Source organism: Pecten maximus, chromosome 6 (genome assembly GCF_902652985.1).
Source record: "Pecten maximus chromosome 6, xPecMax1.1, whole genome shotgun sequence".
In the NCBI taxonomy this organism is placed as follows: Eukaryota; Metazoa; Mollusca; class Bivalvia; order Pectinida; family Pectinidae; genus Pecten; species Pecten maximus.
The window spans coordinates 36,409,220-36,426,917 of NC_047020.1; the positions used below are offsets into that span (position 1 = coordinate 36,409,220).

At 34.9% G+C, this 17,698-nt stretch overlaps 2 protein-coding genes across 2 annotated transcripts; both read right to left on the reverse strand.

Moving 5' to 3' along the window:
• Positions 1-262: 262 nt before the first annotated feature.
• On the reverse strand, positions 263-12,598 carry LOC117329669 (alpha-N-acetylgalactosaminidase-like). Its single transcript, XM_033887721.1, has 10 exons — positions 12,583-12,598; positions 11,197-11,245; positions 10,393-10,549; positions 9,431-9,605; positions 8,056-8,230; positions 7,006-7,088; positions 6,113-6,274; positions 4,718-4,915; positions 4,297-4,392; positions 263-2,909 (listed from the first exon to the last, which is right to left on the reverse strand). The coding sequence occupies exons 2-10, from the start codon at positions 11,207-11,209 to the stop codon at positions 2,745-2,747; spliced, it is 1,224 nt and encodes a 407-aa protein (XP_033743612.1). The 5' UTR covers positions 11,210-11,245; positions 12,583-12,598; the 3' UTR covers positions 263-2,744.
• A 2,394-nt stretch (positions 12,599-14,992) lies between these two features.
• On the reverse strand, positions 14,993-16,670 carry LOC117329670 (L-rhamnonate dehydratase-like). The gene has a single exon (XM_033887722.1). It carries the CDS (start codon positions 16,516-16,518, stop codon positions 15,238-15,240), a length of 1,281 nt encoding a protein of 426 aa, XP_033743613.1. The 5' UTR covers positions 16,519-16,670; the 3' UTR covers positions 14,993-15,237.
• Between the last annotated feature and the right edge of the window lie 1,028 nt (positions 16,671-17,698).

The following is a 17,698-nucleotide window of genomic DNA, read 5'->3' on the forward strand; positions in this document are numbered from 1 at the left end:
GTCCAGAGAAAATCCTCATTTCTACATATATTAGATCCATGAGGTTCAGAGGAAAATCCTCGTTTCTACATATATTAGATCCATGAGGTCCAGAGGGTACAGAAGGTAGATCAATGACAGATCAATCTATAATAATGAAGTTGGTATTTGACCTATGATGGGTGCAACCATGCTAAAGTATCAAGGATAAGATAGACAACTCTTGTCAGAAAAAAGTCAGAAGCCAGTTTTCATATTTATACAAATAAGACTATTATAAAGCTCAATTTCCAGATTATTTTATTGCGGAGACAAAATACAGAATATGGATTTAAATCTCTTACAAATTTATTTACCTCATACCCACACATACAAGGGACCAACGGTCCTCTTTTCAGATCTAAATTCTACATCCAGATCATATATACTAAGTAAATAATAAAGGCAGGTACATAAAACAATTATTATCTTTGGTTGAGGTGAACATGGATTTTTATTAACCCAACTATTAAAATACTAACCTAGAGTAAGGTTAATAAAAGGCCAAAGTTTAAGATATTGATAATTCTTTTACCAGACTAACAAAATAAAAAAAAAAAATGAACAAAATGGATTTAATGATATCTAAGATATTTCATTGTAAACATAGATAGAAAATATAAATGTATACATATATTTCATGAACATTTTGAGAATAAGAAGACTTTCACTCTCTGTGTCTGCTTCATAGTACAAGATGTCAGTAATTTTAAGTTACTATGCCAATTGCTGGAATGTTCAGAAGTGTAATCAGAAAATACAAACATAAAAGTACATATCCATAACAACATTTCAAAATAAAACTGAAGTAGTCGACATAATCACACATGAACAATCAGATCACAGTCCATGATAAATTTTGTAAAGATTATGCACAACTTTTACATTTTTGTACTGGACAAAATTCAAGGAAATTGATAATTAAAATAAAGCAATCTTTTGACAATCAAGTAAACAAATTGACAAATGTCTATCAAACCCCTAGAGCACAGACATCTGTATCTAGAGGACAGAGCCATAGATTTTATCTATTTGTTAAATATGAAACGGTTCACCAAAAAATAAATCATCATATGGATAAATTCAACTTCAGTAAATTTCAATAAATAATCATACCATTTGTATTCACATTCATTAAAGGGGCATTCTTTCGTTTGAATAAAGTGTAGGTCGCCAAAATGAAACTTAATGAGAAATGTGTATTTTTCCCAAGTAGTAAAAGTTATAATCTTTACATTAATACATGTACAGCAGTTTTAATCTCAAGGGAGACCAAGGTGCTTCAAGTATGAAATCCTTAAAATTCTCAATTCGACCCGAAATATCACTTATTACAGCAAAGACAGACAGTACTTGTGTACGTATCATCATTTTTCTGTACATTTCAGCGTTACTTTCATTACTGGTAGGCACTAAAACTCATATAATCCTCATTGGGGCATAGATTTTATCAATAGAAATTTGGCATGTTTTTGATGTCTGAATGAAGGAACGTCCCTTTAACTTACCATTTCTGGTCTGGAACACGTGTGTATATCTTTTACTGAATCATTTATATTAGCTTTTACAGTCAAAACACAATCATCCTGATATATTTGTAAATTGTGTGGCTTCAATTAATTAATAATTGATAGAAAGAATTTTAGATAGAACTTTTCTCTGAACAGAGTGAAGGGAGACAACTCTCTCTAAGATATCGGAATTCTCAACCAAAATAATTTGAAATACCTGTGATGACACTGAAATGGTTTTTGCTGCATCTACATGAAAATTTTAACTAAAAATTAATAATTCTTTTGGAACTAATTTAAAAATCGGATACTAGAAGTACTGTTTGTTTATCATTATACCCCAACTCCATTCATATAAATACTCACTTCGTGTTAATTAGGTTACAGCTTGTTTTCAGGATGTATGTATCTTACTGTTTAACATTAGCGTATTAAATGAATACTTCTAAAGGGAAAAAAGTATGACCAGCCAGTAACAGATTTACATGAGGACATATTGCAAGTTTCTGATTCACAAATAAGGTACATAATATAAAAATAAATATATTATATAAAGAAAAGTCAAATATGGCAAAACCTGACAAAATCTCACACTATCTGTCTGACAGACCCATTATCTACATTGTGAAAAATATCAAGCGAGTAATAAATGTTGCTTTGACCCAAAACATAAAACAAAAGATAAATAGTATATATATCTCTCTTCGTTTGAGCCTCAGTCATCACAGATCTTCTTAAATGACTTTATTTGTGAAAATTGTATTGCACAACAAACAAGAGACAATACACAATATGTCATTGTCTTCAAAACAAATAGCTTTGTGGATTTGAAGTTCCAAATATAATGAACCAGGAATGATCGCTTATGCAAAAAGGGATTTTTTATAAAATTTACAGCCAATCAGAAGGGACAGATCTTTTTTTTTTTTCACGAGTAGCTGTACGAAATTATCAGATGAAGAAAATTAATTAAATCAATTAGCATTAAAAGAGGACAATTTTACTTTTGGGTATCAATACCATAATCAAATGAGATTTCATTTTTTAATTATACAAATTTTTCTGATCACAAATTTTATAGTCACCAGGAACATTTGAAAAGATATCCAAAATAATCTTAATTCTCGTTAAATAATTTAAGTCTCAAACTTATGCAGATTTCTACTTAACAGAAATTTCTACAGGAAACTAAGTGAAAATGTCTAATTATGGTATTTATTTCAGGAGGTACGCTTTACCCAGGAACACACCGGAAGGCACCACTGTCAGGTTGAAATATGAGTTTGGTTTGACTGCAGCCCTGTACTCTCCAGTGAAGGCATCAGTGATGTTGTAACCCCGATCATCTACCAGGCCAAGGGTGGCTCCCTTCACGGAAATCTACAATGTATTTTACTGACTGTGAGTGTTTATACAACATTAATTACTGCATGACAACAAAAGATTCAATGTTATCAAATTCAGTTTTTATCACATTTCTTTCACTGATGAAATCAATAAAAATAGAATTATTACCGACCAAAGAAATTCTACAATTTAATTTACATTTTCTAAATTCTAAATATTGTTTGCTTGCTGAACTTATATCCCTGTTAACAGTTGGGTTCATTTTGACGTGGGTATCCTTGTAGTAGCTGGTGGCTACCTCAAAGAACAACATACAGGATGCCTATTGCATGCCATCCAGAGCAATTAGGGAAAAGTGTCTTTACATTATAATACCATGGGGACAACTACACCAGTAGAAGATATGGTCTGATATCAGCTTCCCGAGAAACACAAACTGTCACTGACAGGGATTAATCTGTACCTCTCAGATCATTACCTGGCATTGTATTAGACCAATGTCCTACTGTGGTTGCTTGCCTATTGAAGCCAGCCTTCTCAATTAAGAATATTAAATAAAATGTATATATATTTGATTGAATATTGATATGTCAATAAATAACTCTGTATCTCATTGTAGATACAATATAAATACATATCATATCAATCCATAAATTTGACTCAAAGATGGGGGTATTTTTATTGCAAGACAATGAATCAACATTTACTTTTTTTTTATTAAACTGCAATAGACATATTAGAGACAAGTGGTTATATTACCAGGCATGGGCTTATTGATATATACAGTCAAACCTGTATTAAGCGGCCACCCAAGGGACTGACAGATATTGGCTGCTTAAGACAGGTGGCTGCTCAAACCAGGTTGGCCAGAAACGGCCTGATGTCTAATTCTTTTTTTCAACAGTTTATTGAAAGTATCATATTATAATGCACTTATTGATACTGATAACAATATACCATGTACAGTGTATTTTGAAATGAAAACCAACAAAGATCAAAGTTTTGATGAATTTGATAAAAATACCTGGTCATGTGATCATCGCGGATGTCTACTTCCCGAAAAAATGGCTGCTTAATACAGGACGATACAACGACTCGGGGGGAGATTTTTGTGGCCGTTGGCCGTGTTAGACAGGTGACCGCTTATTTAAGGTTCATTATATTCTGTTTTCTATCAGGCGGACCACAGACTGGCCGCTTAACGGAGGTGGCCGCTTATTCGAGGTGGCCTTTAGAGCAGGTTTGACTGTACATGGCCTTCATACTATGTATGGGCTTATAATCAGACAGTGGCTTATTACCAGGCATGGGCTTCTTGTCAGGTATGGGCATATCACCAGGGATGGACTTATTACCAGACATGGACTTATTGCTGGATAAAAATGGTAAGTTTTACTAATGGTATTCAAAAACAACTTACTAGTGACCCTGGTCCTCCATCACCAAAATTCAGTATTGCAAATGCAAAATTTCCCTGTGGTGTTATTGGTTTATTCCAAACTTGTATTTTACCAGCCTGTAATACAACAATAAAGTCTATTTCACCTGTAACACAGAAATACAGTCTATTTCACCTGTAACACAGAAATACAGTCTGTTTCACCTGTAACACAGAAATACAGTCTATTTCACCTGTAACACAGAAATACAGTCTATTTCACCTGTAACACAGAAATACAGTCTGTTTCACCTGTAACACAGAAATACAGTCTATTTCACCTGTAACACAGAAATACAGTCTGTTTCACCTGTAACCCAATAGTCTATTTCACCTAAAATGCGGACACCTTTATCAACAAATTAAGTTAGGCAATTTATGTAGAAAAGAATATGATACGTACGGTATGGATCAATCTTCCTTGAATTCCGAGCGGATCCTGGTTAATCGAAATCGCACCCTTGTTCTGCAATAAATCTTTGGACTCTTTCCGAATATTTCGTAGATCATTAGACATGAGTAGAGGAGCGGCCATTATCGACCACATGGCCATCTGAACACGCTGCTGGTTGTAGCTCAACCCAAAGTTTCCTATGATCAGCTGTAATATAGAACATTTCCTACAGTAATATCTCCTTATACCGCCAACCATTAAGGAAGATGCTGACGTTACAAAGGGTGTGGCAATTTAAAGAGGGATACATCTATGTTTTAAGTATAACAATATGAAAGATGCAAATCAAGACCTTTCTTTCAATTAATGAAGAGGTAGAAACATTTATTGGTCCATAAAATGAGCTAATGGCCTTAAAGGAAATCTAACAAAGCATAATATGACAGCACAGTGTTGAAAATACAACAGGATGGGCTTTGTGAAGACAATGGAACAGCACTGGCTAGCAATGCTAGCATTTTCACTGATCTGGCATTGGTGGGCCTTTATTGCCGTGGGCTTATTACCAGATAAAGCAGTTCTGTAGTAGCATAGAAATGTTGGTTTTAAAATTACACAATGTACTATTTTTTTATTTTCATTTTTTTTTTGTTATCACTTGAATCAAGGACTATAAATACACTGAACTTGATCACCGAATCTGAGATTTACAGAAACAGTGCTTTATCTCACTGATTTGGGAAAGGGCCTTTTTGTCTCATTTTAGGAAGAAAATTGGTAAATTGGGGAAGATTTTTTAGGAGTAAACTGAACAGTTTGAGAATTTGGCTTAGATATGAAATACATGTATTTTCAATTGGGAATGGGCCCATTAATGGCCCAAAAAAGCCCCATGAAAAAGCCATGAGAAAAATTAGTTGATGATTTGATTTGAAAATATTTTATTGTTATAAACAAATGGATCGGGCACAAGTTATTACAACTTAGAAAAGCCCTCTCCACAAATATATGTTACAGAAAGTGTGATAACGACACAAAATGATTACATTGATTTATATAGAAAGATAGCAAATAGTTGGAAGGAAAAGGGACAGATGTAGAGATATCAGGGTGAGAAGATGAAAATTGATATTTTTAATAAATTTACTAAATTAAATGTTCATGAATAATGTACACAAATTATTAATTGTTAAGCCAGAGTAATAATAAATAATACGTGGCACTATCTAGCTACACATTCAAAACATGTCACTTATCGAAAGTTCATTATATATATATATATATAAGTTTATGAAAATGGGTCCAGAATTCAGATATCATGAAAAATAAAAAGATAACAAACTCAAATGAGGCAAATTAAAAAAAAAAACATCAGTCATCAAAGAATCTCTAAACAAAACCCACCATATCAGGATCATTGAAGTTTCCTGGTCCTGCAACACTGCTAAAATTTCCAGAATCTTTTCCGTAGAAGTTGATGATAGACTCAACACTACCCCACGAGTCTTGTATGTCACCATAGTTACGCCATATGTTGCAGCTCTTGGCAATGGCCTGATAGGTTGGCTGAGAAAAAAATATCCATTTTAGTAATACAAAATTCATAATTTCGATCAAAGACTACACCATATGTGAGACAATAAAATTAGAAGTCTTAAATTACCTCTATATATATTAAATGAAATTTTACCTACATACAAACTGTACTGAAGGTGTTTTTCTTTTAACTTTCCAGAATTCCAATATATAAACAGTTATGTATTAAATGCACATACCAGGTACATACACTTAAGTCATATGCTAATTAAAGAATTTTGAAGTGCATGTATCAATTATCTGCCATTTGAGAAGACTTGGATAAAAGCAGCACACAGGACAAGCTTAGATTTGTTAAATACACAAACATTTCTATTGTTCTTTTTTTGTTTGTTTTTTGTTTTTTTTTTTTTAATATCTTTTGTAACATACCAGGTAATGTGATTTAATGTTAAATGTCCATTCTTGATTATTCTAGAATACAATAATGATGCAAGGAAATGGATTAACTCCCTTTAATCATATTCCACAAAACAATTTATTATGAAGTTTGAATTTTAAAACCATATTACAGTTTAAGTCTACTATCAGAATAAGAAGACAACTATGACATTTTCCAAACATTCATTATCTATCATTTCAATATATAACTTGGAGTTTATCTCTAAACGAATATTTCTACCTCTTGATATGGATATATATTTGAGGGAATCTCGAAACTTCCTCTTTTGTAACATATACATGTACAATGTTATACCTACTTTCTGAAGATATGCTGGCCAGCTACAGGAGTACAGAATCGGCCTTCCTGTCAAATTCAGAAACTGCTCCATGATGGGGTAGCCTGTAAATAGGAATTTTATCAGTCTGAAGACATTTTACTAGACTATAAAAATATTTTTAGAAATATTTTACTAGACATTAAATCATACATGTGTTAATCTGTGTTAATGAAATTTGGTTTGGTTTGTTTTGTTTAACGTCCTATTAACAGCCAGGGTCATTGGAATAATGAAACATTTCAACATCAGTCTTATAAAATTATGTAGGAAACACCTGAGAAATTATCATGATTGCAGTTCTGAAGAAGAAGATTTTAAGTTACTTTGGCTAATATATGCTTTCTGTCTCAAGTTTTTCTAAAATTTGTACAGGTAATATAATCTTAAAAACAAAATAATTTTATAGAGTTCAGTTCTACAAATCAAGTCTAGATACATAACCTCATCAGTTTGGGGAGGAATAAAAACTTACCAGGCCCCAGGTTATCTTTCTACCTTGCCTAAACTTAAGAAAATTCCCTAAGTTAAACTTTTACATAAGAAAGCATTATAGAAGTTACAGATAATTCCTTAACTTTTTCCCTAAATTATACATGATTTTTAATGGAAAATTTCAAGTTTAGTAATGTTGATGAAACTGGGCCTTATATACCGTAAATATTCGCATATAATGTGCACTCATGATAGGAATCTGTAAGTTATCAAAGCTACATTACAACATTTAATTGGAATCATCGGTCAGATTTGACATATTGAATTGACAAGTCTCATCTAAAATGTCTGTACAAAAAAAAATAATTAATCCTTCCCTCAATTACCTTGTGATTTTCAGGCAAGTATGATCATTTGTGGTATCTGTACGCAATACGTACAAAATGTTTATAGGTGAATTGGGAAAATTCAACAGACTATATGTATATATACATACAAGGAAAATATTTCCAAATTGCGGAATTCAGCATCAATACTGAAAAATTTCACACACATAACACAGACACACATTGAGTAAACCAGTCCACAATTACGTACCTATGGGTATATCAGCTGTTTCAGTGTAACAACCATCCAGTTTGAGACTGTCTATACCCCACGAGGCGAAGGTTTCAGCATCCAACTGCATGTAGAACTTACTACCTGGGTAACCTCCACATGTGTGTGTTCCAAAGTCCTCATAGATTCCTAATTTTAAGCCTTTACCATGAACCTGGAATCATGCAACACAAAAAAAAACATTAAATCAAAATTTTATTTTATGCTGAAACAGTTTTAGTATATCAAGTTGATAAATTTGTTGTCACATTTCAAGCCCAGTTTAATGGTGTCTTTATAAAGTAAAACTTTGATGCACATCATCTCAACTATTAACCCTTTCACCCCTACTGACCATATTGGACTTCAAATGATGAATGAATGGCAGAGTCCACTAAAGTTTCATAGGGTTGAAAAGAAACCATAAAAGAGAGTTATCTCTTATGCTGCTCTGTCATTTACATGGTACCAAAAGCTCAACTTGTCTCCTGACTACTTCAAATATGTATTAGTGTTCACAGAGGGTAAGAACTTTTACAAGCTATATTCAAATGTGGGTCTGATGTTCAATTGAAATTTTTTCCGCTGGAGTGTAGCATATCCCATTAAAAGGCAACGGCTAGCAATATCGACCCCTTACTCTCAAATACTGTAAACCTCTGGTTAGTTCGAACAAAATTAAATAAATATTGACGAACCAGTTCGAATTATTCAAAATTATGCTTCAGAAAATAAGCGTGAGTTCGAACTATTTGAGTCAATATCGGCGAAAATCTCGGCAGAGTGAAATCATTAGACACAAACACACATCCATCGTAAATCTGAAAAATTATTGTTTTTCTAGGAAAAAAATGTGTGTTCGAACTATCTGCATGTTCAAATTAATCGGAGGTTTACTGTATATAGTATTAAAGGGGCATAACTCCAACGAAAATCATTACAATGAAAATATATAAACCCCTTACTATCAAATATAGATTATTAAAGGGGCAATACCCCCAGGAAAATCATTACAATGGAAATATATCAACCCCTTAATATCAAATATATATAATCAAAGGGGCATAACTCCCAGGAATATCATTATAGTGGATAAAATCAAGTGCACAACTATTTAGGTACTGATCATGTGCACCAAGTTTTATAAAACTAGATGAGAAAGTAAAGTGTTTTACTTTAGTTTAACTTCTGTCTACAGATGGACACATAGAAGGGACACTAGTTTGTTTTTTCCCAACTTTGTATAATAATTTGTTGCCTTCAAAGATAAAATGTTGACCAGAAAAAATGATCTTAATGCAAGGACAGAAAATGTTATTGTAAATTCTTGTCAAGTCCCAAACTAAATCTGTTCTGAAATGACCAGGGATCTTACATAGTCAGCAAGAGCCTTTATTCCATTAGGAAATCTCTTTGGGTCAGCTTGGAGACGGTCATTGGCATCACGCTCCTTTGCCATCCAGCAGTCGTCTATGTTGACATATTCATAGCCCACAGCAGCATAACCATCTGACACCAGTCGGTCAGCCATATCCTTGTATAACTGTTCACTGTAGACACAAATAAAGTTATCTATAGATCAGGTATATTTTTCAAAAATATCTTCTTCTTTTTTCAGTGCCACACTTTCACGACATATAAGGCCCCTCACATGGTTGAGAAAAACATGTTAAATAAAAGTAGGAATTGAAGCTCAATTGTAATTATTCCCACACCATGTCAGAATAATGTCCACCATCTTCGATATGCATTATTTAAATTGATATTTAATCAAAATTATAAATAAATTCTGATGAGATTTTTCTCAAAAACAAGCAAAATTATAGCCAATTTCATTATTTTCATGAAAGATATATCTGTTACTTTTGCTCGAAATTTTCAGTGGAAAATTTTGAAAGAAGCAATCATTCTACAGTAGTATTAATAGTGACTGGCATTTGAGTATTCATTTTTGTTTTTTTAAAGATTTCAACAGATTCACAACTATGACACCAAAAGAGGATCAAGGCAATTCATTTTAATAAATCTGCTACCAATATGTGACATGGAGGTAAATCACGTGCCCTTATTTAAACAAGATTGACAATACTTCATCCCACCCTGCTACAGACAAGTATTGATCATAAAACCTAACATGTTTAGTATTGACAGAATGACTTGGACAAATGTCAGTCATTTCAACCAATATGCAACTGGTCAAATATCATAACTGTAAGTAGAACAGGCCTCTTGATTTTAGAAATTCATTTAATATTTTAGAATTTAAAAAAAAGAAGAAAAAAACAATATCATATTTTAAAATGACATTCCTGACACCAACACCTAAATTCTAATTACCTGATACAGTTTTTTGGTTCATTTTCACAATCAGTAATACAACGGAATCGTTGCCATGACATCCACCCCATGGGCGGAGTTCTGGCTAGCCCATTGTCGAGTCCCCAAACTGTGCCGATGATGACAAGAACAAGAAGTGGGAGAATCATATCTGTACCTGGAAAAAATATTGACAAGTGTCAGTTAAGTCCTAGCCTGTTGTCATCCACTACTTAAAAGAAAGATGTAAATTCTAAACAAATTCTGTTTCAGGTCACCTAATGGACCCATCTCTGTGTGTTTTCCTCCTCCTCGAACTAAATGTAATACACTGTCCACACACATTTTATGAACATGATGTATTTTCACAAATCCCTTTCAGCCAGAACAAATAAAAAAAATTCTTTTCATTCTTTTTACTTGGAATTTTTTCCCGGGTTTCTTTTTGTTAACGCCATATCCAGGAGGCTATCAAGGAATCCTTCTCCACCAATCTTAAAATTTTAATTTTTCTTATATTATTATTTCTTTTTCATTATTTTTTTCATTTTGTTTTTTTTCTTTTATTAAAAGAGCAAGATGCATTACAAATTGCAGGATTTGTCCACAGTTTTATGTTTAATCATCCTGGTTGGTGTTAATTTGGTTATAATATGCAGATTATAAAATATTGACAAATCATTTAGGAAAATATTGGCACATTCTTGTAAATTTTATTGTTCCATCAAGGAACCAATCAACCTCATCCCCAGCCATTTTTGGAACCATGCATCAATGATTTTAGCATTATCGTGTAGCATTCAACCATGACCGTCTCCATCTTACCTTGAACTTTCATAGTCCAGCCTGTGACTCACAGCTTAATTCCTTCAATCTGTAACCACACAATGCATATGTAACAATATAATGACTACAGTGTGTAACACAGGGACTTGGACACTTTACACATATTCCCTATACCCCACTGTCCAAATATGGAAATTGGGAAATTAGCACCATACAAGTCCCTGCGTTTTTATCATGTAGATAATTGCTGATAATGACAAATGCTTCTGAGTTACAATACAGTTGTATCATGTGACGATTTTCATTGTTTGCCATATCTTATCTACAAACATTCGGTGACAGTTCCACCATGCAACTCTGCTTATTTGTACCATGCTCTGCTCTGCTATATGTACATGTATATACATGTAGGACTTTAAAGGCAATTTTAATACTTATCTCAAATTATTTATGATCCAAGGAAAATAACTCCCAATAAAAGTGTTTATAACTGTACAGTAAAATGTAGGGTCAAAGTAGCATTATCTTCATAGTTTGATATTGTCACAATATTGGGACGATGGCTGCCTTTGAGCTACAGTGTATGGTATAGCCATTCTCATTAACCCGTATTTCTGCTGGTCCCAGCACCAGCTTTCGATGGACATCAATGATCTAATATGTATAGTGTTGGGACCATGCCTGTAGAAATGTCTATAAATAGGACCTTTCAAAATAATATACATTCATACATGACAAATTAATGGTCGTTGTGATGCACTGTTGCACATTGTACAAAATATAACCTGAATTTCCTTTGGCCCTGACACCAGACTCGGACATTCTGACAGAAGGATGTCTTAATAAGCTTGTGTGCTATATAGACATCTACAAAAGTATCATCTACAGATGCATCTTCATGTACAAAATTGTACATACATCTGTCATAATGTCAAAGTCTGGTGTTAACATTAGGACCAGAGGAAACTCAGGCTATATAAAATAATGACCTAAGTTTCTTTACCTAACATTACATTCTTTCAACAGTGTCCGCTGTGCAATCACAGGCGCTTGTATATTATTAGCCCGAGTTTTGTGACAGGGCCAGAGAAATCTCGGGCTAGTATATTATTAACAATCAAAGTTAAAATCCAATGTACATTGTGGATATTTTATTTTAACGATAATATATTTGCCAGATTATAATAAACGCCTACATAGTACAATGTATATACAGTGTCAGTGGTGCAATGTAATTATACTGCAGTACATCAGCTTTAGACGGCAGAATGTGTGTTACTGTCATACAATGTACTGCACGTATTGATGCTGTACATCTACATTGTATTTATGTGCGCGCCATCTAACACATCATATTATTTGTAACGAACCCCCGGTCCGTGTTTACTAAGAAGAACAAGAGGCTAGGCCTAGTACACAACCCACATTTGCTGTCCTGTCTTTCAGGGCGTGATAGAGGCACATAATGCAGACTTACTAGGTGATGGGCGTCGTTGTCCTGATCATGTGATGTACTTCTAAATGTACCTGTAGCAGCCGGTATGTTTACTAGTCACGCAAGTGCTTGTAACAAACTCTGACTAGTGTTATGTTTTGAAGCGTCTTTCCGACTTGTGGTGTTGGTAAAATACTGCAAAAAAGAAAGTACATGAACGCACCAATAAAGCACAGTTATTTGCTCTAAATTACTTTAATTTTCTATTATTTCCATTGATATCAGTTTATTCAGAGTTACTTTAAACGTCAGTTATCTATAATAAAATCTTAGTTATAATGAAATATATAGCTCGATAGGTTCAAGTTATGTCCCCTTAGTTGAAAACCTCTCCCAACTTAACACTCGCCTCGAGCTCGTCTGTCTTTTTTTAAACTTTGAAACTTTATTTTATTTCTCGTCACAGACTTAGATGTACAAAAAATATTTACAACAATGTACAAACAAAGCAAATTTGATGCAAGCGGAGGACAAATTATGAGACTTTTTGAAACATAATTTTGATGATTTTTTTTATAACTTTTTCGACATTTGTCAATATACGTGTACACCCAACATAATTCCCCACGTTGCAAATCTGGAGCAAGTTTCATCAGTTAAGTTTATTTTCCAGGCCAGGATATATAAATCCTCTACTCTGGACTCCAAAACATACGATATGTATCAGTCACATTAAAATATTTTTAGTGTTTAGTTGCGCAAATTATTTACAAACAATTACTGGTCAATATATTCCTAAAACTAAGGAACTTCATTATCCTAAAAAAAATCCATAAAAGCATCAGAAAATTCAAGGAAAGTTCCCTAACTAAAATCTCTCATTAAAATCAAAAGAAGTTTACAGAACCACGGCCCAGATATACCGTACTATTTATCACGGACACTTCAAATTACCTTCCGATCATGTGTTTTTTCCCCCGATGACCTCGTGGCCCTAGGACATGGACAATATGTATGACTGATCGTCTATAACAGCTGGTCTGCGATATATGCCCTTGTTCTCCCTTCCCCTGATCGAGTGTTTTATGGTAACACATGGTAACACTTCGTATACTTTGTCAATAACACATGAATGTATCTAGAATCGATATAATACCTACACGTATATTGTTGTGGCAAAATATCAGTGTGTGAGGTCCAGGACGACGACGACGACGACGATGATGATGATGTTGATGATGATGATGATGATGATGATGATGATGATGATGATGATGATGATTCTTTCAAAAATAATAATATGACGAAATTATATAAATTATCTTATACATAAGAAATGTCTTGAGTGTATATCATACAGTACTTGAGATACCTATACATGTACGTTATATATAGATCATTAATGTGATAATCTTTTTATCACACGAGTTCAATGATGATGATTGATAAAGCTAGCCGGCAATCAGTTCATAAAATGATAACTAGTTTAATGAAAATAACAAATCAAAACAAAAATCAAAATAACATGATTGAAAGATCACTTAACTGATTTTTACGAGAATATAACCGACCAGTCTCAAATCAACCATTCTCAAATCAGTCGCTTGATGTGGATGTCTATACGTTCAGTACGTTTTTTACTACTGAGGCAATCATGTGACGTCATTATTGTATGACGTCACAAAAGTGGTACTATTACATGTGTGTCCTATGATACATAGGACATGGAAGTATCGTATGGCCAATCAGATTATAATCATCTGTATTGCTTTTGCTATGCCTGCACACAGTACAACCCATGATTGTATGGTAGTACAGGCCAGTGACATGTATAAATGAAATAACATGCATGGTATGTAAAATTTGAAGTAATTAAAAGTGAAAATTATTGGCAATGGTAGGCTTGTCAAAAATCACAAAATTATCATTCCAACCGAAAACGGAATTTGATTATCCTGAGATCTATGTACAGTGTATGTTTATCATGGTATAATTGGTCTGCAATAGTTTCTCAGAAATTGAGCTAAACGCAACTTCCGATTGTATAGAGCAAGTGTTGTTAAGCATTGAACTGCTTTCAGTTGGAAATCATGGGCTGATGAATGCCAAGAGGACAAAGGCAAATTTAATGAAGCGCGCTAGCAGTTCAATGCTCATATTTCCATTTGACAACGATTTTTAAAGACTATATTCAGGAATTTTGCTCCTATGATGAATGAACAAATCAGTATTAACAGTAATAATGACGTCACAATAAATGTTTGGAAGTTATGGACGCGTTACCTTCCAGTGAGCTTGGTAGAATCATATCTAGTGGGGCCGCAGAGCAAATATTGTTCAATGACTGATAACATGTATTTAAGATAAAATTATATGAGATACATAAGATGAAACACAATATAGAAAGCCATAATGTTTTATTTTGATATTTGTCTAACTCTTGCGTACTGTAATCATGTTTTCTGATTAATGACAATAAATAAATTCTTGATAATGTAGCGATCACAAAAGAAAACAGACATATTTCTTTTCGCAGTGTCAAAACAATTCTCAAAACCGTACAAAACTGTTCAATACCGTAATATGTCTTTCCGGATCAATAGACCGCACAACGCTTTTAGCTTATAATCCTCCCTAAGATTGAACTAAAATGGCATAAATGCTTTTTCGGGTGGTTTAAAGTTGATATTTAGCTCCGCCTGTCTACGGCTCTCGTCCTCACTCCTCTGGTAAGGCCGTCTTAGTGTGTCTTTACACAAGGTCACACCGAATCCGGGCTTGTCCGGAAGGTCAATAAAACCGTTGGCGGGAAGTGGCTCGTCCGGGAACAGTCCTCCGAAATAGGGCGCGATTTTGTCAGCGTTGGGACTTAAATTAATGAATTCTGCCACAGGACAATTGCAGAATGCATATTGCAGGTGGTAGGAGTAGATGCTAGATCCATGTGGTATGACCATGGTATTGTGTGCGGACGCCATGGCAACCATTCTACGAGCCTCCGTAATCCCACCAAGCCAGGATATATCAGGCTGTAAAATGTCCACACATCGGGAATTCAAAAGGAGCTGGTATCCATGACGACTATATTCGTGTTCCCCTGTGGTGAGTAAGACATTCGACCCCATCATGGCTTTCCGCACATCTTCGTATCCTTGATAATCGTCTGGAGGAAGAAACTCTTCGATCCACTTCAGGCCGAAAGGTTCCAGTGCCTTAGCTAACCTTACGGTATACTGAGGGGTCAGAGCCATGTAACAATCGAGCATGAGTGGAAAGTCGGGACCAACCTTCTCACGCCATCCTTTGAAAAATTCAACATTTTTCTTGAAACCTTCCTCTCCTGCAGTTGGACCATAAGGGCATGGAACTTTCGAAGCAACAAATCCAAGCTCCTTAGCAATGTCAGGGCGAGCTGTTGTACAGTAAACCGGAAGTCGCTCTTTCACTTTCCCACCTAGCAGGGCGTACACAGGTTCACCGCGGAGTTTGCCAAGTAGATCCCAGATAGCCAAGTCCACGGCGCTAATGGCCTGAATCGGTAGCCCCTTTCGGCCATAGTTTAACGTGGCACGGAACATCTGGTCCCACATCAGCTCAACATTTCGCGGATCCTGGCCTTCAACGAACCGACTCAAGTGCTTTTCCACAATGTAACATGCGGGTTCGCCTCCGATGGTAATTCCAACCCCGCATTCGCCGTTTTCGGCCTCCACTTCCACAACCATGGTACCAAGGGCGTTGATTCCCCAGGACTTGCGGAACGGTGCGTATTGCGGATGGACAGACATAGGATTTGCCACCGGCGTTGGGTAGCCATTAATCCAATGTTTATCGTCAACATCATGACAGTCGGCTCCCTGGTCCCCGGGCTTGGCCTCGGACACGTACGCTCGGACAGCCTTAATACGAGGGAAGGATCTGCTCATTGTGTCCGTGATGGTAGATTGTTTAAAACGAACTGGCGTCTCCTCGAGTGACTCAGGTGGCAAATTGGACCGAATGAGCTAGTTGTTAGACGGAAAGACGTGAGATAGCAACGATCTTGACCGATAAAGGGCTGTGCATAAATATGCTACCCTGTTATCAAGTCTATTCGACGACCTGAGCACCTACATATATAAATAATTATGCAGTGGATGAGATCTGTTTGTCTTAGGTACGATACGATTACGTTTAGGTAAATACTGCAAGATACCGTACCGTAGATACTGTAATATAGCATACCGTATACTGCGAATACTGTATTTTTCGGCGCATTAAATTTTCATGGTTTCACCAAAAGTTTGAAGATTTTGGCTGAAATTGTGAATCGAGCTAATTGCTTCGATTATTTTTTACTTTCGATATACTATTTTTGTATGATTTCAATCTATAATCCAAAACGCATTTGAAATAACTTCGGTATATTCTGCATTCTACCGAAGACATTAAGAAAACCCACAAAAACACCTATTTCTAATGGACAAATGCCCCATAGGTTCAATTTGAATTTGATACTATACACTAAGCTACCAACGCTTCTAAAATGCTCGTTATTCGTTACGATTTTTCTGTCGACAGTCATTGAAGATGAAAACATTACATAGGGTCTATAATATTCATGTGAAAAGTATGTGTCCAGTTTTCCGGGAATTGAAACTCAAGATGAATAAATGAATTAAAAAATACCTGATTTGTTTTGTTTTTTCGCTCTCCCAAACGTAATTAAAGAGATATCAACGATTTTCTTTCCGCCAGCTATTATGGTTTCGGTTTCGTTTCCGTCGGTATTCTACTTTGGTTCCCTATGGAAAGATTTTAATTTTTGGCTTTAACGATTTGTTCTGCACTATTTACATGACAGACGCCGGCTGCTGTCGGTGAAAAGGTTTTGAGAGTTGTATGGGACCATGGTACAATGGTCTCATTGGGAGTTGTATTCTATTCTCACTTTGAGATCATGCCATACCCAGTTTTACCTGAGTCACACGACAGGTGTCGTTGATTAACCAGAAGACGCTAACTCCTGCGGAATACCTGGTATAATTCTCCTGTACGTTTTCAATGATCTTCGATCCAAAATATTTTATTTACATTTCCCCTCGTTTGATCGATTTTGAGTAAGAT